The sequence below is a fragment of the Geotrypetes seraphini genome, chromosome 1 (genome assembly GCF_902459505.1).
Source record: "Geotrypetes seraphini chromosome 1, aGeoSer1.1, whole genome shotgun sequence".
NCBI lineage: Eukaryota > Metazoa > Chordata > Amphibia > Gymnophiona > Dermophiidae > Geotrypetes > Geotrypetes seraphini.
Genome location: NC_047084.1, coordinates 78,052,459 through 78,078,209, shown reverse-complemented (window position 1 = coordinate 78,078,209; position 25,751 = coordinate 78,052,459). Strand labels below are relative to the sequence as shown.

The 25,751-nt window shown below is 42.9% G+C and overlaps 1 protein-coding gene across 3 annotated transcripts in view; it reads right to left on the bottom strand.

The window, feature by feature from the left end:
* The window catches only part of FECH (ferrochelatase), a 95,212-nt gene that overhangs the window by 28,690 nt on the left and 40,771 nt on the right, over positions 1-25,751 (bottom strand). For all 3 annotated transcript variants that reach the window (XM_033933838.1, XM_033933827.1, XM_033933844.1), the window contains 2 exons: positions 19,778-19,876; positions 967-1,074 (listed from right to left, as the gene is read on the bottom strand). In XM_033933838.1, coding sequence (XP_033789729.1) covers positions 967-1,074; positions 19,778-19,876 — 207 coding nt within the window. The remainder of the gene's footprint in view (positions 1-966; positions 1,075-19,777; positions 19,877-25,751) is intronic.

The following is a 25,751-nucleotide window of genomic DNA, read 5'->3' as shown; positions in this document are numbered from 1 at the left end:
AGCATAATTAAATGAAATAACTATTTCAGAAGTTTATAGGGATGGGCGGGGACAAAGGGAATTCCTCACGGAGACAGGTGGGGATGGAAGGACACCTCACGGGGACGAGTGGGGACAGAGGGATTCCTCGCAGAGACGGGTGGGGACGGAGGGATTCCTCGCGGGGATGGGTGGGATTTCTGTCCCCGCGCAACTCTCTAGTCTGTGTCTGTATATGGCCATTTGGGGGAAGATGGGCTGGGGAGGTCTTCAATGGCTGGGAGGGTGTAGATGGACTGTAGTCAGCTTTGACGGAGGCTTCAGTATTTGGAACCTAAGAACAGTACCGGGCAGAGCTTTAAATTCTTGCCCAGAAATAGCTAAGGAGATGAAGAAAAAAAAAAAAAACCCCAACAAATTTTTAGATTTAATCAGGTTGGGCAGACTAGATGGACCATTCGAGTCTTTATCTACTGTCATCTACTATGTTACTATGTTACATGGAGGCAGCTGTCCAGCGAGGGAGGGGCAGGAGCGCGGAAAGCTCCTGCTGATACAGCGCTGGACCGACAGATTTTAATAAGGTTCCGGGGGGCTGCCTATGGGGGGGGGCTGCCCTGTCCCGGCCTACCACTAGACCACCAGAGGGGGGACAGGGTATACCATTTGGTTAAGAATTTTTTTTCTTGGTTTTTCCTCTTCTACAGGTGGGTGCATCTTATGGTCAAGGTGCGTCTTACAGAGCAAAAAATACGGTACTTGTATATATGTAAACTGCTTTGAAAGTATAATCACAAAAAGTATACAAGTCCCATCACCCCTTTCCCCTTTAAATATACAAAAGCCAATATATACTATCTGGTCATATTTGCTGTAAACATCTATATCAGACCAGACTGGATGACCCACTAGTTTCCAATGAATACTGTGAAGCAGGCCCCACCAGGAACATATTAAAGTTCTCCCACACATCCAATCCTTTTATACCTTGGACTGCCACACGAGCCGGTATGGATTAGAATAGCCAAGCTTCTCCATTACTTTTTGTACCGTAGCTCCCACCTCCTGTGGGTAAGTGTCACCTCGATTCACTACCTGGTATGAAAAAAAAAAGAAAGCAACAATTATTTTTAAAGGCTGACTCAAATGCCTCTTTACTCACACGTATGGAAAGTCCTGCATGTGGAGTTAACTTCCATACATTTGTTTGAAACATATGCTAAACTTATACCCCCCTTTTATTAAACTGCAACAACAATTTTTAGCGCAGGGAGCCGTGCTGAATGCCTCACGCTGCTCCTGACGCTCATAGAGTTCCTACGAGCGTCGGGAGCAATGCGAGGCATTCAGCGCAGCTCCCAGTACTAAAAACTGCTAGTGCAGTTTAATAAAAGGAAGCCTTAAAGTGCATCTTAAGGTGTGCATTATTTCTGGGCTCAAACTCATTAAATAGGGAATCAAAATTAGCATGGAAAAATTGTGTTAAAACTCAAGTATAAACCTGTACACATTATAGCAAAGGCTTTAGTGTCCTTGCCAAAAATCTTGCATAATCACCTCTGAATTTGTGCCAATAAAAAAAAAATTATAGAAACACTAAATATAATGCAGAGGCTGTAAGTTTCAAGTTCAGTTTTATTTTATATGCTGCCCTTTAGATAAGCTATCTAAGTGGTTTAGAGTATAAATAATGTAGACATAAAAAAAACAAGAAAGGAAAGCAAAGCAGAAGGAACTACAATTTGCTTAAGGAGGAAAAAAGATGCACTCTGCTGTCACGCCTCCAAGCCGAACACACCAGCAACTGCTCCACCTCAATGCCCTCCAACAAAACAAAACCTACTTGACAGAATAATCCAGTGAATGATTAAAAATGGGACATTTCAGCTGTGTGGTTATGGCTGAAAACTCATTTTTAAAATTTTATTTTTTGAGTCTTTTTAAAATTCCAGTGCTCTCCCATTGACTTTTAGTGTGTTTCTATGCCAATGACTTTGTTGCCATGACACTGGCAGAATTTTACAGTATTAAGGCCATCGGTGCTGTGTTTATAAAAAAAAAAAACAATTAGCGACGCCAGGAGGTGGGCACACTATACTCTCAATTTGCATCATTATTTCAACTTTTTAAACACTATTTGGAAAACAGTGTGTTTAAAATTCAAACAGTGGTATTTTACATGTTTTCATCAGCAACAGTTTCACCAAGCATTCTCCTTTCATTTCTAGGCATGTATTTAAGATTTTTATGTACTTTGGTCATTTCAATCTGTTTTTATACTAATTCAAAGAACAAGTAACCTTTGACCTTTGGAGAGCACATATAAGCTTTCAGAAGATCAAGCTAGGTTGAGATTATTGAGCAGCAGTGCTGTGGCTGTAAGTAATTCACTCTAAATCCTTTCTTTTATGAGCTTTGTGAGTTCTATTTATTTATTTAGGAATCTATAATTGAGCTGTGGCTTTGAAATATGTCAGTGATTTGTGCTATCACTAGAAAGAAGTGTGCCTTGTTTATCCCCTCTAGGTATGTGCTATTGCTAGCCCTTTCGTGCATTTCTATAGTCACACTGGGAGGAGTAGGGCCCTCTGCAAGAAGTATTCTATCTAACATCGTAACATAGTAGATGATGGCAGATAAAGACCTACATGGTCCATCCAGTCTGCCCGATAAGATTACCCCACACCATGCTGCCATATGATAATGATGATTGATATTTATAGCTGGCTTTATTCCTAAAATTAGGTTCAGAGTGGGTGAACAATGCAAAAGATGGATGTACTCAGTGGTCTCAAACTCAAACTCTTTGCAAGGCCACATTTTGGATTTGTAGGTACTTGGAGGGCCTCAGAAAAAATAGTTAATGTCTTATTAAAGAAATGACAATTTTGCATGAGGTAAACCTGTTTATAGTTTATAAATCTTTCCTTTTGGCTAAGTCTTAATAATAATATTGTAATTTATATCTAAAGAGATATATGATGAAGAAACTGTTTTATTTTACTTTTGTGATTATGATAAACATACCGAGGGCCTCAAAATAGTACCTGGCGGGCTGCATGTGTCCCCGGGCCATGAGTTTGAGAACATTGGATATACTGTATGAATCTAGAAATACAATAATAAACAATAAAACTGCAACAATATCGATATTAAAACTTTGAAAACAAGTATGTTTCCAGCAGTTTACAAAAGTGCATATAAGATGAACATAATCTAATTTCCACTGGGAGAGCTTTGCAATTTGAAATGAAAATGAAAAATGACAGTTAATCTGTGACAGAACTATCAGTTGCACCAATACTTTAAAACAGTGTTTCTCAACTCGGTCCTGGAATACCTTACATTACATTACATTACGGATTTCTATTCCGCCTATACCTTGCAGTTCAAGGCGGATTACAAAAGATTTGACTGGACATTTTCCAGTGAAGATACAATTTTTTTTTTTTAACAGAGGAGAGATAGCTGGATAGAATCCTAAGGGGACTTAGGGGTTGGATAGTAAAATGACAGTGCCGAACTGTGTGATATAGACAAATAGAATACAGTTAGAGTAGGTAAGATTACCATCTATTTTAGGGGTCTGTTTGCTTGGAAGGTGTTTAGATGGGTTATTTGGGGAAGAATTATCTGGAGGTAGGTGAATAATCTGGAGGTAGGTGAAGAAGGGTTAAGATATTTGGATGAATTTTTTGAAAAGCAGGGTTTTGATTTCTTTTCGGAATGTTTTGAAGTCGTCTGATGTTGTCAGCAGATTGGAGATGGAATGGTTGAGTTTTGCTGCTTGTGTTGCCAGAAGGTCCTGGAGTACCCCCTTGCCAGTCAGGATTTCAAGATATCCACAATGAATATGCATGAAAGACATTTGCATGTAATGGAGGCAGCATATGCAAATCAAGTTTATGCAAATTCAACATGGATATCCTGAAAACCTGACTGTTAAGGGGGTACTCCAGGACCGAGTTGAGAAACACTTAGGAATAAAATAAAAATGGAGTGATTGAAGTTGTTTCAACTTGAAAAATATCTTCTGGAGATTATTGTTTAATCAAAGTATTCATTGTTAAGGCAGAATCCAAAATATCCCAAGAACTCTTGAGGTTTTATGTACTGCCAGTTGAGTACCATCAGGAAAACTGATGTATAAAGGAATAATTTCAGTATGTACACTAAACCGGAGAACTTTTGTCTTATCTGTGTTTAAATTTAAGATGAAAAGAAAAAGCCCAACAGCTTTTTTTTTCTATGTACAGTAATTATCAATCCTAGAAAAGGTAATATCTCGAGATGAATTCACAAGAATCAACATAAAGATATCATCTACATAAGACAGAAATTTCATACCAGTCTCCAATATAATACTTCTAAGTGAACTCAGGTAGACGCTATGCAGACATGGAGAAATGAGATAACCCTGTGGGACCCCCCACAAGGAGATTTCCATGAGCAGGATACATCATCTTTAACAAAATAGTAACATAGTAGATGACGGCAGATAAAGACCCAAATGGTCCATCCAGTCTGCCCAACCTGATTCAATTTGCAAGAATCCAAAGCTCTACCCGGTACTGTGCTTGGGCTCCAACTGCTGAAGTCTCCGACAAAGCTCACTCCAGCCCAGCCACACCCTCCAAGCCACTGAAGCCCTCCCCAGCCCATCCTCAACCAAAAGACCATATACAGACACATACTGTTCAAGTCTGCCCAGTACTGGCCTTAGTGCAGGGGTGTCCAATGTCGGTCCTCGAGGGCCGCAGTCCAGTCGGGTTTTCAGGATTTCCCCAGTGAATATGCATGAGATCTATTAGCATACAATGAAAGCAGTGCATGCAAATAGACCTCATGTATATTCATTGGGGAAATCCTGAAAACCCGACTGGACTGCGGCCCTCGAGGACCGACATTGGACACCCCTGCCTTAGTTCTTCAATATTTACTATTATTTTCTGATTCTAGATCCTCTGTGTTCATTCCTCGCTTCTTTGAACTCCGTCACCATTTTCGTCTCCACCACCTCTCTTGGGAGCGTATTCCAGGCATCCACCACCCTCTCCGTAAAGAAGAATTTCCTTACATTGCTCTTGAGTCTCCCATCCCTCAACCTCAAATTATGTCCTCTGGTTTTACCATTTTCCTTTCTCTGAAAAAGATTTTGTCCTACGTTAATACCTTTCAAGTATTTGAACGTCTGAATAGTATCTCCACTGTCCCTCTGTTCTTCTAGGGCAGCAGTAGGCAATTCCGGTCCTCGAGAGCCGGAGCCAGGTCAGATTTTCAGGATAGCCACAACAAATATGCATGAGATACATTTGCCTCTCAAGGAGGCAGTGCAGGCAAATCCATCTCATACATATTCATTGTAGATATCCTGAAAACATGACCTGGCTTCGGTTCTCAAGGACCGGAATTGCCTACCCCTGTTCTAGGGTATACAGATTCGGAATAATGGCCGTTTTTTTCAAAAATGAACTAAACCATTGAAATACATTGGCATTAAATCCTAATTCTGCTAGCTTGATCTGCCCTTGCCATTTTCTGGGCATAAACCATAGCACTCTGGAGGGAAAATCCATAGTCTGCTATTGAGATAGACATGGGAGAAGCCACTGCTTGCCCTGGAATTGATAGCATGGAATCTTGCTGCTATTTGGAATTCTGCCAGGTACTTGTTACCTGGATTGGCCACTGTTGGAAACAGGATACTGGGTGCCTAGATGGACTATCAGTTTGACCCAGGATGGATATTCTTGAAACATGATACAAGTATGATTAATTTTGCTGAATCTAAGAATCATAAAACTATGGCTTGAACTCTGCATCCCTCTGCTTTGAGACGATTGAAAGCCTGAAACAAGGCATTAAGTGCCCAGTCACTGAACAACAAAGGAAGGCTGGGTTAGTTGAAGTGTTAACAGACCTTTAGTCTCCAAGATATGCACAACAATCAAAGAGTCTGAAGTGGGACAAGAGAGAGACATCAGCAACTGAATACTCCCAAACAATGAGCCTATTAATTCTGTCAAAACTCAGTATCAACTCAGCCAAGAAACATGTAACCAGCAAAAACAAATGGAACTAACTAAGAACCATGCATCTACCTTCAGACCCAGAAAGAAACCAGTTTTAAACTATTCCTGAATTATGACTGGACTGCTACACACCACATGACCACAGCTCCTATAGCCCATAAAAAGTAAAGATTCACCCAAGTTCCTCCTTTTTTGGATCACCATATGACCCTCTGGATCTGCTCACCTTGCTGGATAACTCATCTGCGTCCAAGTCTCTACTACTATTACTTATTTCTATAGTGCTACCAGGCTTAAGCAGCATTGTACATCAAAACATTACATTACATTACATTAGTGATTTCTATTCCGCTTGTGCCTTGCGGTTCTAAGTGGATTACAAATTAGAAGATATCTGGACATTACCGAGAGAATTATATAACAAAGATTCATGTACATTACATGAAACAGTTGAGAATTACAAATTAGAGGATATCTGAATTTATCCGATGGAATTACATAGTAAAGATTCAAGTACTTACAGGATACAGTGGAGAATAACAATATATTCGGAATTACCTAACATTGAAGGGATAAGTTTATTGGATACATGTGGTAGATGCTTATTTAGCGGTCTGGATATTTTTTGGTAGGTATGGTTCGAGGGATTGACTAGTGCATTATTCATGGGGGAGAAAGCATGTACGAGTGGGAAGAGATTAGTAAGTAAGGATGTGTTTTTTGAATAGAACTGTTTTGATTTCTTTTTGAAACACTTTGATGTCTGTTGTTTTGATCATCAGTTTGGTGATAGTGGGGTCAATTTTCGCTGCCTGTGTCGCTAGAAGGCTGTCGTAAAGTTTCTTACGTCGGGTTTCGTTATGAGGGGGGAAGGTGAATAGGTTCTGAGTTCTCCTTGATCTGGGTGAGTGATAGCGGTGTAGGCGGTTGTTTAGGTAGCTGGGGGCAGTACCATGGGTTACTTTAAATAGTAGACAATAGAATTTGAATTGAGTTCTTGCTTTTATCGGAAGCCAGTGAGCATCTACATAGGCGGGAGTGATGTGGTCAAATTTGCTAAGTGAGTAGATGAGTCTGATGGCTGTGTTTTGAACGGTCTGTAGTTGTTTTATCATGTTGTTTGGGCAAGGTAGGTAGAGGCTGTTGCAGTAATCTAAGGTACTAAGTATGAGGGATTGTACAATGAGCTTGTAGTGTTCTTTGGTAAGGAATTTTCTTATTTTTCTTAGGTTTCGCATGGTGAAGAATGCTTTTTGTATGATTTTGTGGATTTGTGTCTGCATTGTGCAGCGTCTGTCTAATTGTATTCCTAGAATTTTGAGAGTGCTTTGTATTGGATATTTGGTTGCGTTTACTTCCAGTTCTGTTAGGATGGTTTTTGTTCCTTCTCTAGTAGTAGGAATTTGGTTTTCTCTGCATTCAGTTTCAGCTTATGGTTCTTCATCCATTTTTCTACAGTTTTTAGTGTTGTTTTCAGGCGTCTGTTGGAGATGGGGTCTTGGATGTCGAAGGGGAGGAGGATGGTTATGTCATCCGCGTAGCTGAAAGATGTTATATTTAGGGCGTCTAGGGCAGTGCCTAAGGAAGCTATGAAGAGGTTGAAAAGTATGGGCGAAAGAGGGGATCCTTGTGGTACTCCGCATGGGTTTGTCCAGGGGTCGGATAGAAGATCTTTTGATTTAACTCTGTAAGATCTTGTTTTAAGGAATCCTTGGAACCAGTTGTGGACTTTACCTGATATTCCTATGGCATCTAGTATCTGGAGTAGTATTGGATGGTCAACTAAGTCGAATGCTGCTGAAAGATCGAGTTGGATGACTAGTAACTTGTTTCCTTTGCTGAGGTGCTGTCTGGCTATATCTAGTAAAGATACCAGTAGTGTTTCTGTGCTGTGATTAGCTCTGAAGCCAGATTGAGTTGGATGCAGAATGTGGTGGTCTTCTAGGTAATTGGTGAGATATTGTGCTACTATACCCTCTATGAGTTTGACATATAGTGGGATAGAAGCGATTGGTCTGTAGTTTGTTGGGTTGTCTATTGGGCCTTTGGGGTCTTTTAGTATGGGAGTGATTATGATTTCGCCAAGATCCGGAGGGAACTGACCTTCCCTGAGGGTGGTTTGCAGCCATAGCGTGAGGCATGCTATGAATTTAGTGGACGCTGTGGCTAGTAGATAGGGAGAACAGTTGTTCAGATCACAAGAAGATTTGCTGTATTTTTTATACAGCCGGTCAAGGTCTGACCATTGTGTCGTTGGGAAGTTGTTCCAGGTCCTATCTGCTGAGATGGCTTCATCTATTGTGGGATTTATTTGTATCTCTTCTATGATGTTTTGAGAGTTGTTGAATGTGGATCTGATTGTGGTGATTTTATTTTTGAAGTGGTCCGCTAGTTGAGAAGCTGTTGGAGTCTGGGTTCCTTGGGTGGCGAGGAAGGGTTTGGTATCAGTGAGGTTTTTTACAATGCTGAAAAGTTTTTTGGTGTCCAGTTTTTCGGTGCCAATGAGTTTGGAGTAGTAGTCTTTGCATTTATCCTTCAGTTTGATTTTGTATTGTTTGATTTGGGATCTCCATTCTGTTTTATTGTGGTCTTGTTTCTGTTTTTTCCATGTCCTTTCTAATTGTCTGCATTGCCTTTTTAGGTGTAGGAGTTCGGCGTCAAACCATTTGTCTGATGGTCTGCATACTTTGTTTTTTGTTTTTAGTGGTGCTAGTTTGTTCAAAGTGGATTCACTTGTGGAACGCCAGGTGTTTATGAATTCTTTGGGGTTATTTAAGTCTATTGCTGGATCTACTGTGTCCCAGAATGTATTAGGTTCGATTTTCTGTCTGGACTTGAAGCTTCATTTGCGTTGAGTAGGTTTGATGTTATTATGCTCCCAGTTGATGGTGAAGGTGTACTTGTAGTGGTCAGACCATAAGGTAGGATGCCATGAGCCATTGGTGATATGGATGTTTTGTGTGTTGAGGTTGGGAGATGTGTAAGCGGCAATATCGATTTGATGGCCCTTTTCATGCGTGGGTTCGGGGTTGAGTATTTGGTATGATAGGGTGTTGAGGAATGTAAGAATATCCACTACTTGTTTGGAGGTATTGTCTTCTAAGTGGAGATTAATGTCTCCTAGGATCAGATTGTGTGTGGACGAGAGGGAATTCTGGAAGATAAATTCTTCAAGTTCTTGTTTAGAGGTATTCCATTTTCCTGGTGTGACATAGCATAGAAGGCAGTTCAGAGTTCCTGTGAGAGTGTTGTCAGAGAGTTGGCAGGCTAGAAGGTCTAGGTGAGGGGTGGAGTGCTTGGTAAGGACTTTAATGTTGAGGTTGTTTTTTACAATGATTGCTAGACCTCCACCTCTTCTGGAGGTGGAGGTCAAAACATGGAAGAGACAGTCATAAGAACATAAGAATAGCCTTACTGAGTCAGACCAATGGTCCATCTAGCCCAGTATCCCATCTACACAGTGGCCAATCCAGGTCATAACTACCTGGCAAAAACCCAAATAGTAGCAACATTCTGTGCTTGCGACCCAGAGCAAACAGTGACTTCCCTCAGGTCTGCCTCAATAGAGGACAGGAACTTCTCCAAACCTTCTTTAAAACCAGCTACATTGACCGTTCTTACCACATCCTCTGGCAAGGCGTTCCAGAGCTTAACTATTCTCAGAGTGAAAAAAATATTTTCTCCTATTGATTTTACTTTATACTTAAGACTCGAACAGGATTTGCAAAAATTTAAGAAAAGTTTAAAGTGCCTTCTTTTTAAAGAAGCCTTTAACTGAAAGTTCATTTCCACGGTAAAATCTTATAGTTTCCAACCTCCCTTAATCAAGGCTACTAATAGCTCTCTCATTTGATCTTTTTTTGTCACCAATCCTTTTCCTCATACCCCCCTAATGTACTTCCCTTTTATGTACTTTTTCTTTAAAAATTGTATTTCTTCCCCACTTTCCTATTGTTTCTAGTGGTTTTTAAAAGTAGTTACCCTTGTATGTTTGATTAATATACTATGTATAAGTGATTTATTTAAATCTTATTTTATCTTCTGTACAACGCTTTGTAATTTGGAAAAGCGTTCAATCAAATAATATGAATAAACTTGAATAATATGAAACTTGAATTTTAAAAATATTTCCCTGTAACTTCATTGAGTGTCCCTAGTCTTGCGTAACTTTTGATGGAGTAAAAGAAAATTGATCCACTTGTACCTGTACCACACCACTCAGGATTTTGTAGACTTCAATCACATTTCCCCTCAGCAGAGTTCTAACCTCTTTGGATTTTCCTCATATAAGAAGAATCCATCCCATTTATCATCTTGGTTGCACTTTTTTGAACCTTTTCTAGTTTTGCTATATCTTTTTGGAGATAAGGCGACCAGAATTGAACCCAATATTCAAGGTGAGGTTGCGTCATGGAGCAATATGGAGGCATTATAACATTCTTAGTCTTGTTTACCATCCCTTTTCTAATAATTCCTAGTATCCTGTTTTCTTTTTTAGTCGCCATCACACACTAGGAGATCTCTGCAGTCATCCAAGCCCAGGTCTTAGCCTGCCTGTCTGACATTGCTTCCTGGATGTCTCACTTATCTAAATATGGCCAAAACTGAACTTCTCCTCTTTCTGTCCAACTATCCTCCCCTCTGCCCCCATTCTCTCTTTTGGTCAATAACATTCTCATCCTCCCTGTCGTGTTGGCCCGCAAACACAGGGCCATCTTTGACTCCACCCTTTCCTTCTCTGCTCAGATCCAATAGACCACCAAAGCCTGTCATTTCTTCCTCTACATCAGTGGTTCCCATACCTGTCCTGGAGGACCCCCAGGCCAGTCGGGTTTTCAAGATAGCCCTAATGAATATGAATGGCGCAGATCTGCATTTCTGGCATCTCCATTATATGCAAATCTCTGTCATGCATATTCATTAGGGCTATCTTGAAAACCCGACTGGCCTGGGGGTCCTCCAGGACAGGTTTGGGAACCACTGCTCTACGTCGTCAAAATCCAACCCTTCCTCTCTGACCACACCACCAAAACCCTTATTCACACTCTTTATCACATCCCACCTTGACTACTACAACCTCTTTCTCACTGGCCTCCCACTAAACCACCTTTCCCCACTCCAATCCATTCAAAACTCTGCTGCATGACTCATACTCCACCAAAGTTATTATGCATGCATCACACCGCTCCTAAAATCACTTAACTGGCACCCATCCATTTCCAAATACAATTCAAATTCCTCTGACCTACAAATTCATCCACTCCTCAGCCCCCGTTATCTTTCCTCACTAATCTCACCCTGTGTGTCATCCCCTCCCCCCCACCATAAGAACACCGTTCCTTGGGTAAGTCCCTCTTTTCTGCTCCCTTCTTCTCCACCACCAACTCCAGACTACGTCCCTTCTACCTTGCTGCACCATATGCCTGAACACGTTGCCCGAATCAATACACCAAGCACCATCACTAGTAGTGTTCAAATCTAGGCTAAAAACCCACTTATTCGATGCTGCCTTCAACTCCTAACATGCACCGTAGCTCAAGCTCCCCCTCCACAGATATCTGTTGTCTGTTTTTGCTTAGATTGTAAGCTCTTCAAGCAGGGAACATCTCTTATATATACCAACTATTGTACAGTGCCATGTAGCACTTTAGAAATGCTTGGTAGTAGTAGATATAAAACAAACTGGAGAAAATAATTCTTCACTCAGCGTATAATTAAACTCTGGAATTTGTTGCCAGAGAATGTGGTGAAAGCAGTTAACTTAGCAGGGTTTTAAAAAGGTTTGGATAATTTCCCACAAATAATGGATTGTGGACTTTTCTAAGATGGACTTGGGAAAATCCATTGCTTATTCCTAGGATAAGCAGCATAAAATCTATTTTACTCTTTGGGATCTTGCCAGGTACTTGTGACCTGGGTTGGCCACTGTTGGAAAAAGAATACTGGGCTTGATGGACCCTTGGTCTGTCCCAGTATGGCAAATCTTATGTTCTAGAATAATCAAGTGGATGATTACAACTGGGACATTTCAGCTGTGTAAGAATACCATTTCAAAGTTCAAGAAAATGATAATCATACCATTACCTTCCAAAAGATACAAGCATCAGAAACTTCTCTAGGCACCGGCTCCCCAGAGTTTTACCCTCCACTTACCACTTCCCCGCTCAAATGAGACTGCAACTGCTGTGCCACACTGGTGCCACCTAGTGCTCAAAAATGTCCTCATTGCATCAACATTTTCCAACAAGGAAGTCTAATTTAAGCTCTGGGCAAAAGCCCAGCTTAAAAGACAGTACTACATCGCTGAAATGTGCCACTAGTTTCACAGGATATTCAGTAGCTGTGATTGATCTAATTGGATGCCTGAATCTTTCATCTTTGTTACATCTGAGCAACAAGGGCTGCATCTATCCATACCAGATTGGCGGCTGACTCAATGACCTGAGGCCTGAATATCAACTAAGCATTGCTGTGTAGTGAGGGTGTACAGGCTGAATAGTTTTTTTTCTGGGCTGGGGATTTCAGGGGGGGCGCGCAATTCATTTAAATTCTTTTTTTTTGGAGGGGTTTTATTTCCCTTCCAATTTCAAATTAGTATTTGCAAATAGTGTGTGTTAAAATGGAAAACAAAAATTACTGATTTTTGATTGCATTTTGACATTTTGAAGTGAAAGAGACCATTTCACTACATCTTTCATGACATTTTAGAACAGACATGGGCAACTCCAGTCCTCGAGGGCCGGAATCCAATCAGGTTTTCAGGATTTCCCCAATGAATATGCATCGAAAGCAGTTCATGCAAATAGATCTCATGCATATTCACTGGGGAAATCCTGAAAACCCGATTGAATTCCGGCCCTCGAGGATCGGAGTTGCCCATGTCTGCTTTAGAACGAAAGTACACCCCTACTGCGTATTTTACAGATGTTCAAGAATTTGAAGGCAGGGATGGCCTTTCAACATCTCCTGTCAGGGAAAGAATGTTCATAACAATATAATATTGCCACATTTTCAGAAAATGTTCAAAACCCTAAGCAATCCTTTTCTGCTGTGTTTCCAAGAGGAATACTATAGCTGTAGCATAGAGATGCAGGAACAGATTTTGAAGATTCTATTTACAAATGTCGTTAGAAAACACTTTGCAACAAAGCTAAGCCTCACGAATCCAAGATGGTGGAGAACTGGCAACTTTTACGATACTGGCAGGAGACTGGGTACAAGAGATCACAAAGTCGATGTCAGCAAAACTGAAGGATAAACTAAATAAGCTGCAGTCAGCGATGAATGAGCTGAATGAAAAACAGATTCCCATAGTCGTGGGCTGATGAAGGTTGAATCTCGGGTTTCGGCACAGGAGGATAGCAGCGCCCAAATGGCACAGCACACTGAAACCCTACAGAAAGAGACAAAGGAGCAACTTGAACACGAAATCGGGCTTAGTGGGGCGAGTTGGAGGTAAGGACCTCTACCGCATATTCAGCAAATGGCTTCCAGAGAAAGTAGGCCTATACAAGGGCACACAATTTTCTTGCAAAAGAGTGCACTGGATCAGGCCTAAAACTACAATGGAACAGAGACAACGGACTACAATAGCATGCTACATTAATTGGAGAGAGGAGGAGCACGTGCTACACGTGGTCCACAGAGCTGGGCCTATAGACTACGAAAGGGGAAAAGTCATGCTGTTTAATAATTACTCATCAAGGGTAGCAGCTCAGAGAAAGATCATGGCGCCATGCACAGAGCTGCACCACAAAAACATTCACTTTGCGCTGGTTTACCCTGCTAAGATTAGAGAATGGCATGATGGAAAAACCATAAACCTGCAATCTATGAAGGAGACTAAGGCTTACGTGGACAAACTGAATAGGCCTGGCTAAAGTTGGTGGATTTGAGTCTTCTTCTGTCAGCAGAAGGACCTCTCTCAAATAGGTGTTCAAGGACAAGGACTTCATGGCATTACTCAAAAGGTTCCCACTGTTATTTATGGATTTTTTTTTCCATTTGCAAGTAAGCAAGGGGAGGACACGTGCACACAGCCATTATGTCCCACAGAAGGATATGTAGTAAGTCAATCTACAGTTATGTGAAAAAATTAGGACACCCCATGAAATATTCAGTTCTTTCTTAAGAAATGTTCACACATCGATGTCAAATGTATTTTTTCCTTATCTCTGGAAAATAAAGTGATATCCTTTTCCTTGATTTACTCATGAAACAAGATATCCACAAAAATGTGTATTCTAACTAAGGAACTGAATATTTAATGGGGTGTCCTAATTTTTTCAGATGACTGTATAGGATGAAGTACCTGCCAGGGTAGAAATGGGTGGAAACTCACAGCAGCCAATCAGCTAGCAGCTCTGCATGGGCAGGAGCAAAGGAAAGTCACTCCTGCCACGGTTCACTGCTGGACCACCAGTATGTGGGGGAGGCTGGAGGGAGGAAAAAATTCTTAGAATTGGCTGGGACCAGGAATTACAATAAGCCCGGTGGAGGCCTGAAAGGCATTGGGAAGGAGGAAGGGACAGGGTATAGAACCTGGCAGGGCAGGGAGGGGCTGGATGCAGAGCAGGGAGGGAGAAGGAACAGGGTGCAGATACTGGCAGGACATGATAAGGCACTGCACTTGAATAACCCCTCCCCCTCTCAGTTTTATATTCAAGTCAACCTTTTTTCTTCCTTTTTTTGGGGGGTGGGGAAGGTTACCTTGGTTTACAGTCTGGTCAGTTTATATTCAAGTATATAGTATATGGTATTCAGGCACTTATTTTGTACCTGGAATAATTAAGTGACTTGCTCAGCTTCAGGTCAGGTTATGCCACTCCCCATTTACTCTCTGTTGTAATAGTTTATTGTTAGCTTCTATATTGCTACTAATGACTGGGAAGTCAATTCCGAGTGGTTTGCATGAGCTTCTGTAAAAGGTGTTACAATACAGAGTTACAAAGAGCTTCTGCAAGGCGTTACAATACCTGGGCTCTATACAGAGTTACAGGGGCTTCTGTAGCGGTGTTACAATACAGAGTTATTAATACCAGCATAATTATGGCATAATCAATCAATCGTCCTACTTATATGTATTGTCAAATATATTTTATTGAGCACAAGAAAAGCAGTATACAATGCAACAGAACAATACAACAATACCGGCTCACAAATTCAGCAGAAACCCCGCAAACCCCCCCTTCCCACCCCTACCAACACCTCCAAATCCTCCTTCACCAAGATACAAGCAGTAAAAACAAACCAAGACACAAAACAGAAACCAAATTAACAGTTCAATGAGCGACTACGAGCCACTGGAGTCATGGTAGTCCAGAAAGGTTCCAGGTACGCTGAAAGACTCTTCCATACAAGGAGGAGAAATCCTGCACTCCTCGGCGTTCCCACATCAGAAGGGTAATCATGCGACAACGCCACAATGAATAATCTGGAGCTTCCACGGCCAGCCACTTGAGCAAGATGCATTTCAGTGCAATCAGGACAGTCCATCGAAGGAAAGCACCCACCCCAGGGCGACGAGGATGAAAATGTAGAGGGGCTCCAAACAGAAGGAGAGGAGAATGTATCGTCCTAATGTTCCAAGTAGTGTCCACAAAAAAGGAAAATAGCCTCCCAAAAGGATTGAATGGAGGAACAAGTCAAGAACATGTGCCCTAATCCAGCTTCAGGGGCACTACATTGAAGGCAGGCAGCAGAAGCTCGGATCCCTGCCAGATGCGCACGCTTAGGAGACAGGAAGGACCAGCTTATAATGCTGCTTCCAAAAAGTCGTATATTTACTGACAGCAGTTAAGCGTTTAACTTCCTTCAGAATTACATCCTCAGGCAATTCAACATTGAGATCTCGTACCCAGGCCGTTCTTGAACGGTCAGAATCAAGCAGGGGGGACTCATCTTTAAGGTGCCTCTGGTGGAATTTCAGAGGAACAGGCAGTTGGGAACCAAAGGTAAATGTGGTGGACAACAGCTCCTGGCAAGGAGCCGTAAGATGGGCAAGGGGTAAAGACGCAATATAATGACGAATCTGCATGTAAGCAAAGCCGTCAGTAGGAGGGATGGCAAATTCCTCACACAGCTGAGCAAAGGCCTTAATGGTCCCGTCATCCTCCACCAAGTGAAACAAATAATGAATCCCCCCCTGCTTCCCATCCAACAAAGCTAGCCCCAGCCACCCCCGGTGGAAAATTCAGATTAAAATGTAAAGGTAAGAAGGGAGAAACAGTAGGGCTAAGCGAATTAAATTTACAGACCCAGTGCCAAACCCTCCGGAGAGGACAATGGAGCACTGTACACGGGAGGAGTCCCGGCTTAGTGAGAAGAGCAGAGTGAAGAAAGGTACTAAAATGGGTTGTAGTAAAACAGGATAGTTCTAGGGAGGTGTTAGTAAAATAAGAAGTACCCCGAAAGAAGTCATTAATATGGCGCAAGCCACATCCAATAGTCAGGAAACGAAGATTTAACAGACCTAAGCCTCCCTTATACCACGGAGAGGCCGCCAGTCGGTAGGGCAGGGGAAGGGAATTCCGGTCCTCGAGAGCCGTATTCCAGTCGGGTTTTCAGGATTTCCCCAATGAATATGCATTGAAAGCAGTGCATGCAAATAGATCTCATGCATATTCATTGGGGAAATCCTGAAAACCCGACTGGAATACGGCTCTCAAGGACCGGAGTTCCCTACCCCTGCGGTAGGGCAAGCAAGCCTGTTTATCTGCTCACAGAAACCACTGAACCACCTACTTATATGTATATGTTCTTACCAAACCAATCGTCTTACCTATCTTCACATCTAATATTAGGTTTACTATTGCAGCTAAGTACACTATATTACACACCTCCTAAGGAGTTTGGCCTATTCAACTAAATATAGTCTATATACATGTATCTGTATCGTGTTTATGTTTATCTTTGAAGTATTATCTTCCTCAGAGTCTAGTTTTCTGGGCATCGTAATTAATGCATTCCTAGTGATTAGTACAGTTAGCTGGATTCTCACATTACAGGAGTAATTTTATTAAGAAATTTTGCACATGAACACTCTTTTTTTGCCCTTAAAAAGACTCACAAAAATCAACCCATTTTTAGGTGCATAAAAATACATTCTATGAAAAAAGGTGTGCACTTTGACCCACTTGTAGGCATGTCTGGAAGAAAGCAAAAGGCAGTGCAACTCTGCGTATATCTAGCGGTGCTACGGAAATTAGCAGTAGCTTATAAAATATGCACCTTTACACCTTATTTCAAGCTGTGCAGATTTACACCAACTCCCAGGCAGGTGTAAACAGGCACACGTGCACTTTAGCTAAAACACAGAAACATAGAAATAGACGGCAGATAAGGGCCACGGCCCATCTAGTCTGCCCACCCCAATGACCCTCCCCTACCTTTCTCTGTGAATAGATCCCACGCGTCTGTCCCATTGGGCCTTAAAATCAGGCACGCTGCTGGCCTCAATCACCTGAAGTGGAAGGCTATTCCAGCGATCAACCACCCTTTCAGTGAAAAAGAATTTCCCGCCCCTGATTTTCCACGGATACCCCCTTGTTGCCGCGGGACCCTTGAAAAAGAAGATATCTTCTTCCACCTCGAAGCGGCCCGTGAGATACTTGAATGTCTCGATCATGTCACCCCTCTCTCTGCGCTCCTCGAGTGAGTACAGCTGCAACTTATCCAGCCGTTCCTCGTACGGGAGTCCCTTGAGTCCCAAGACCATCCGGGTGGCCATTCTCTGGACCGACTCCAGTCTCAGCACATCCTTGCAGTAATGCGGCCTCCAGAATTGCACATAGTATTCCAGGTGGGGCCTCACCATGGATCTATACAATGGCATAATAACTTCAGGCTTACGGCTGACGACACTCCTGCGTACGCAACCTATGATTTGCCTTGCCTTGGAGGAAGCTTGCTCCACTATACAGCTTTTGTCAGGCTATTTTAAATATACACATAAGTGCTTAAGGGTTCCTTTTACTAAGGTGCGCTAGCGGTTTTAGCTACAATGCCAAGCGCACCAGATGCTCACGCCACCATAAAGCTAGCGTTAGTTTTTTTCGTTTAGCGCAGGGGTTTGTGCGCGCTTAAAAAATGCTAGCGCGCCTTAGTAAAAGGAGCCCTGGCCTCCGAGTTTTATTTATTTAAAACTTTTTTTTTATACCGTTTACGAAAACTAAACGCAAGTCTTTGGACCAGAGGGCCGCCGCGTGAGCGGACTGCTAGGGCACGATGGATCCCTGGTCTGACCCAGCAGCCGGCAATTCTTAGGTTCTTATGTAAGAACATGCATAAAATGACGAAAACTAAAATCTTAAAAACTCCATAGTTAACAGTTTGTTCCCTTCAAGTAACAGTCAAAAAATCACAGGAATGCAGTGACAAACAGCTGAGTTTTTAATTGTTTCTTAAATTGTAACCGATTTACACCTAGGGCTAGATTCGCAAACCGGCCCGATCCGGGCAGGTCCGATGAATTCTCGAAACCCCAATATGCAGGTGGGGGCAATCGGAGGAACACCCCCATCTGCCTGCCCGGATCGCTCAATAGCGATCCCAGTGCATGCGTAGACCATCTATAGATGGTCTGCGCATGCGCTGGACCTCCGGGCCCGGCATAGATTTTTTTTTTCCTCACTGGAATGTGGATGCGCGCCGACAGTTACTAGCAAACCGCTTTGAGAGAGAGGAAGAGAGCCAAGCAGGAGATATATTGGAGATGCATAATCACAACGGAGGGAAACAAATAATTTAAAGAAGCCCTGCTCTTGCCACCCAGACTCTCCTGCTCTCTGCTGCCTTCCCTGTAGTGCGAGAGGAATTTTAAAGTTGTGTCGCCACTGGCTAACAGGCACTGCTTCCCCCCCCCCCCCGGCCCCAGGGCTTCTGCAGCCCCTGAAACAGTTTAAAGGCAGCGAGATCGGGGCAGCAGAGAGCAGGGCGGCGCTGGAGAGTGTGAAAATAAGGTTTGCGACTGGTCCCCAGCAGTCGCTCCTTGAGTTGGTCGGCCAGCCCAGTCGGATCGTGAAATGTGTGTAGTGAATCGCGTCCCGCATGCGTTTCTCCTCATTTGCACGCACGGATCGCAGGAGAGGTTAGTGAATGTGGCCCGAGGGAAATCTGGTCGCAAAGGGGTTGCAAACCGATCAGAATACGATCGGTTTGCTTTGTGAATCTAGCCCATAGTCAGAAATGGCTCACTAAAGCATTCCATGTCTTAACACCAGCAATGCAGAAATTCATCACTCTACTATCTATATAATTTCCCTGCACTATTGAATTCAATAGCCTTTGATTTTCAGATCTAATAGGCTCATAGAGCACCACAACTTGCCGAAAGTACCATGGTGTTTGATGGTATAAGTTTCATTGGCATAAGTAACTGCCTTATGTTGTACCCGAAATAAAACTGGTAACAAGTGTAATGTCTTCAAAATTGAGGTAATATGGACCAACCTGTCAAACTACCAGTACTAGTCTGGCAGCAGCATTTTGTACAAATTGCAACGCTCTCCGTCTTGTTTTAGAAATTCGGAGATATGTGGTGTTACAGTAGACTAATCTAGACAGAACCATCCCCTGCACAACAGTTCAAAAATCATAGGGCAAATTAAACTCCTATCTGACCTCTCAACATAGGCAATTTGTTTTAAATACCCTCTAATATCTCAACTCCTTCTAGCAACCTTGGGTGAACACACAGGTTGTGTTCGCTCACTCTTTGCTTGGTTTTGTCGTCATACCATGAAGATCCCAAGACTTCAACAACTTACAGACATGGGTAATGAGTGAGCTGAGAAAAGGATGACCACATCTCTTCGCTTCTCTTCTGGAAACTTGGCCAGTTCCTTTTGAATGTGCTCTGAGAAACACTGTTAAGAAAAGAACAGAGAAAGGAAATGAAGGGAACCAAATGCATTTCTTTTCATACGCTACAGAGAACAGGGTATATGGACATCTTGGATTTCACTTCTTTAGGTCCTGCACAATGTTTTCAGAATTTGATGTATAGCTTAGTGCTGCTCGATTCAGGAAAAAAAAATTTTTCAATTCGATTTTCCTGCCCAATTGGGTGTTTTTTTCAAACATCCTGGTGGGTTTATTTTATAGCCTCTTCACCCCCTTTGCCATCTCCTACCCACACTGGTGCTGTGGTGTAAACAAACAAAAAAGACTTTTCCTCTCTCTGTTAAATCCTAGCTCACGTTTGTGGTCTAACACCAACTCTGGCAGGATACACATTTCAAATCTGACATGTTGTAATCACAAAACAGAAAATAAAATGATTTTTTCTACATTTTGATGTCTGGTCATTATTCAAATCATGTTGGTCCCAGGCTCTGTTTGTCTTCTGATAACTCACTTGCTAGGGACTCCTTCTTTCTTCTTTCTCCGTGCTAACCATCCATCTTCCATCTGTTACCCCCCCTTCCATTTCCCTTCATTTCCCCTGGTCTGGCATACGTCTCCTTCCAACCCCCCACTTGCCCTGACATCTCTCCCTCCATGGTCTACTGTCGCCTTTCCTTTCCCTCCCTCCCATGGTCTTGACATCTCTCTTTTCTCTCCTCTCCCTTCCTGGTCTTCCTTCTCCCTCCTTCCCTCTCTCTCCCCAACTGGGGTGCAGCAGTAGCATTTCTCTTCCCCCTTCCCGTCTCACTCTCCTCCTCCACTGCTCTTCCCCCTTCTCCCATCCACTCTCCTCCACTGCTCTCCCCTCAGTCCCGCTGCAGCTTTCCCTCTTCCATTTTAAGTCCAGCAGCACTCTCCTCTGTTCCCAATCCAACAGCACCTCTCCCTCTCACCTCCAACAGTACCTCTCTCTCCCCTCCTCTCTACTTCCGTTTCCTCCACCAATTAGCTGCAGCACCTCTCCTTTCCATCCCCAGGGCAAACAACACCTCTCTTCTCCAACTAGCAGGGCTCCTCTCCCTTTCCTTTCCTTCCCCTGACTAGGAGCAGTACCTTACCCACTTACCTCTCAGGTCTAGCAGCACCACTCCCTCCTCTCCTCGCCTCCTATCAGCACACCTCCCTCTTGTCTCCCAAATCCATGGCACCACTCCCCCCCTCCCGATTAACAGGCTCTCATCGGCTCTCTCTGGCTTGGGGATTCCCCGGCCTGATTCTGCACAGCCTGAAGTTCTATGTTCGACTCCGGCCAAAGAAAGTAAAAAAGAACACCCCCCCTCCCGAAAAACCAGGTGATTTTTCAAACCCTCCCTGTAACACTAGCCTGGATTAGCAGCTGCACCGCTCTCTCTTTGCATAACTTTAGCGAGTCAATTCCTTTCTGCAGCCTCAGGGCCTCTGCTAGGCTGTCCCGCCTCTGAGGAAGAAGGAAGTTGCATCATCGGAGGTGGGGGCAGCCTAGCAGAGGCCCTGAGGCTGCAGAAGGGAACTGACTCGCTAAAGCTAAGGAAGGAGAGAGCGGTGCAGCTGCTAATCCAGGCTAGTATTACAGGGAGGGTTTGAAAAATCACCTGGTTTTTCGGGGGGGGGTTCTTTTTACTTTCTTTGGCCAGAGTCGAACATAGAACTTCAGGCTGTGCCGAGTCAGGCCAGGGAATCCCCAAGCCGGTGAGAGGGCTTTTAAAAAAAATGTTTTGAGTGACGGCATCGGCACAGCAGGACTAGTGACCGCGATGACAGCCGGGTGTGGGGAGGAGGGTTGGCCCCGAATCAGAGAGGCCGATTTTTAAAAAAATACATATTGATTCACCAAAGTGAATCGGTGAATCGATTTGAATCAGAAATCGGGCAGCACTAGTATAGCTATCACTGTCAGTAGTACTCAAACCACACTATACCCGACCAATTCACTTCATAATTGCAACTCATTGCAAACACACACCTTTTATGGACATCACAAGGAAAAAGCCAGTATTTTGCTACAATATAAACAATAAGTGGCAAGTTTATAAAAGTTAAGTGCCATTTGCACATATAAAATCAACATGATAAGAACATAAGAATTGCCATACTGGGACAGAACGAAGGTACATCAAGCCCAGTTTCCTGTTTCCAACAGCAGCCATCCTAAGGAGTAAAACAGATTTTATGCTGCTTATCCTAGGAATAAGCAGTGTATTTTTCCAATTCCATCTTAATAATGGCTTATGGACTTTTAGGAAATTATCCAAACCTTTTTAAAACCCTACTAAGCTAACTACTTTCACCGCATTCTCTGGCAATAAATTCCAGAGTTTGATTACATGTTGAGTAAGGAAATATTTTCTCCAGTTCGTTTTAAATCTACTACTTAGTAATCTTCATCACATGCCCCCTAGTCTTAATATTTTTGGAAAGAATAAACAAGTGATTCACATCTTCCCATTCCACCTCACTCAGTATTGTATCTAACTCTATCATATCTCCCCTGAGCCATCTCTTCTCCAGGCTGAAGAGTCCCAGCTGCTTTAGCCTTTCCTCCTAGGGAAGACATCCCATCCCTTTTATAATTTTCATCGCCCTTCTCTAATTCCACTATATCTTTTTTGAGATGCAGTGACCAGAATTGCACACAGTATTTGAGGTGCAGACACATCATGGAGCGATACAAGGGCATTATAACATTCTCATATTCGTTTTCCATTCCTTTCCTGATAATTCCTAGCTTTCTATTTAAGAACATATAAGAATTGCCGCTGCTGGGTCAGACCGGTGGTCCATCGTGCCCAGCAGTCCGCTCACGTGGCGGCCCTCTGATCAAAGACCAGTGCCCTAACTGACTAACCCTACCTGAGTACGTTCTGATTCAGCATAAACTTGTCTAACTTTGTTTTGAATCCTTGGAGGGTGTTTTCCCCTATGAGACTCCGGAAGAGCGTTCCAGTTTTCTACCACTCTCTGGGTGAAAAAGAACTTCCTTACATTTGTACGGAATCTATCCCCTTTCAATTTTAGAGAGTGCCCTCTCGTTCTCCCTACCTTGGAGAGGGTGAACAACCTATCCTTATCTACCAAGTCTATTCCCTTCAGTACCTTGAATGTTTCGATCATGTCCCCTTGCAATCTCCTCTGTTCGAGGGAGAAGAGGCCCAGTTTCTCTAATCTTTCGCTGTACAGCAACTCCTCCAGTCCCTTAACCATCTTAGTCGCTCTTCTCTGGACCCTTTCAAGTAGTACCATATCCTTCTTCATGTACAGCGACCAGTGCTGGATGCAGTACTCCAGGTGAGGTAGCACTATAGCCCAGTACAATGGCATGATAACCTTTTCCGATCTGTTGTGATCCCCTTCTTTATCATTCCTAGCATTCTGTTTGCCCTTTTTGCTGCCGCCGCACATTGCACAGACGGCTTCATCAACTTCTCGATCAGAACTCCCCAAGTCTCATTCCTGGGAGGTCTATCCAAGTACCGCCCCGGACATCCTGTATTCGTGCATGAGATTTTTGTTACCTACATGCATCACTTTACACTTATCCACGTTGAACCTTATCTATCATGTCGATGCCCATTCCTCGAGCCTGATTATGTCATGTTGCAGATCTTCGCAATCCCCCTGCGTCTTCACTACTCTGAATAACTTCGTATCGTCTGCAAATTTAATTACCTCACTCGTCGTACCAATGTCTAGATCATTTATAAAGATGTTGAAGAGCATGGGTCCAAGCACCGAGCCCTGCGGCACCCCACTGGTGATGCTCCTCCAGTCCGAGTATTGTCCATTTACCCCCCACTCTGTTTCCTATGATCCAGCCAGTTTTTAATCAATGTGAGTATTTCACCCTCGATTCCATGGCTCACAATTTTTCGAAGTAGTCGTTCATGCGGAACCTTGTCAAACGTCTTCTGAAAATCCAGATATACAATGTCGACCAGGTCACCTTTGTCTATCTGCTTGTTTACTCCTTCAAAGAAGTGCAGCAAGTTTGTCAAACACGATCTGCCTTTGCTAAAACCGTGCTGACTGGTCCTCATCAGCCCATGTCCGTCAAGGTGATCAATGATGCGGCCCTTTATCAGCGCCTCTACCATCTTACCCAGTACCGAGGTCAGATTTACCGGTCTGTAGTTTCTCGGATATCCCCTCGAACCTTTCTTGAAGATCGGCATAACACTCGCCACCTTCCAGTCTTCCGGAATCTTCCCCAATTTGATCGACAGATTGGCTATTAGTTGAATCAGTTTAGCTATGGTCCCTTTCAGTTCCTTGATGACCCTCGGCTGGATGCCATCCGGTCCCTGGGATTTATCGCTCTTAAGCCTATCAATCTGCCTACATGACTCCTCTAGACTGACCTTCAATCCTGTCAACTTTCCATCTTTGTTTCCAGCATATAGCCTGATGGGTTCTGGTAAACTGTGTAAATCTTCTTTAATAAATACAGATGCAAAAAATGTGTTCAGTTTGTCGGCGATTGCTTTGTCCTCTTTTAGCGCTCCCTTTATTCCATGGTCATCCAACAGTCCCACCGCTTCCTTCGCGGGTCGTTTCCCCTTGATGTATCGAAAGAACTGCTTGAAGTTTTTCGCCTCCTTGGCTATTTTTTCCTCATAGTCTCTTTTGGCCCCTTTTACCGCCTTGTGGCACCTGCGTTGATGTTGTTTATGTTTGTTACAGTTTTCGTCTGTTTTTGACCTTTTCCATTCCTTAAACAAAGATTTCTTGTCTCTTAGCCACCGCTGTACACTGAGCAGAGGGTTTCAATGTGTCCTCAATGATGACACCTAGATCCTTTTCCTGGGCGGTAGCTCCTAATGTAGAACCCTGCCTCACATAGCTATAGTTCGGGTTCCTCTTTCCCATATGCGTCACTTTGCATTTGCCCACATTAAATGGTCATCTGCCATTTTATTTTGATGTCCAGTATCCCAGTCTTGCAAGGTCCCCTTGCAATTTTTCACAACCCTCTTGTGATTTAACAACTTTGAACAACTTTGTGTCATCAGCACATTTAATTATCTCACTAGTTATTTCCGTCTCTAGATCATTTATAAATATGTTAAAAAGCAGCCAGCAAAGGCCCCCAAGGAACCCCACTATTTACCCTTCTCCATTGAGAAGATTGACCATTTAACCCTATTGTCTGTTTTCTCTCTTTTAAGCAGTTCCTTAACTCATAATTTCTGCCGCTTTTGATACACTGGATGATGACATCCTGTTAGACAGGCTTGGCGAGTGTTGACTCTAAAGGATTGCAGGGTTTCAATCATTTTTATGTAATCGGAAAGAGGAAGTAAATATTGAAGGACAAGTGTCGGTTCAAAGGACTGTAAAAACTGGTGTCCCAAAAGGGTCGGCTCTTTCAGCTGTTTTGTTTCATTTGTACCTGCTTCCTTTATGTAGCTTGCTGCAGGGATTTGAGGTATCATATAGATTATATGCAGATGACATGCAATTTTTCTTTCCAGTTGATGGATGTCTGTTGTGGTCTATTGAGCGACTGAACGAGGTCATGGCCAAGATAAACGAATGGCTAGATGTTAATAAATTAATGATGGAACATTGCGAAAACAAAGGTAATGTGCCTATCAAAACAGTCCAATATAAATATTCCACTTCTTGTTAGAATATTAGGCACACCGATTAACTTCTCTTCTGAGATTCGTTATTTGGGTGTAATCATTCATTCGCAGTTGACTTTTAAAGAACATATACAGGCAACAATAAGAAGGCATATTTTAAGCTGTGGCTATTGAATAATCTTCGATCGTATATCTCCGGTAGCGACTACAAGCATGCTTGTCAGGCGATTACTGTAACGTGGGGTTTTTTTTTTAGGAGTTTCTGCAACCACTA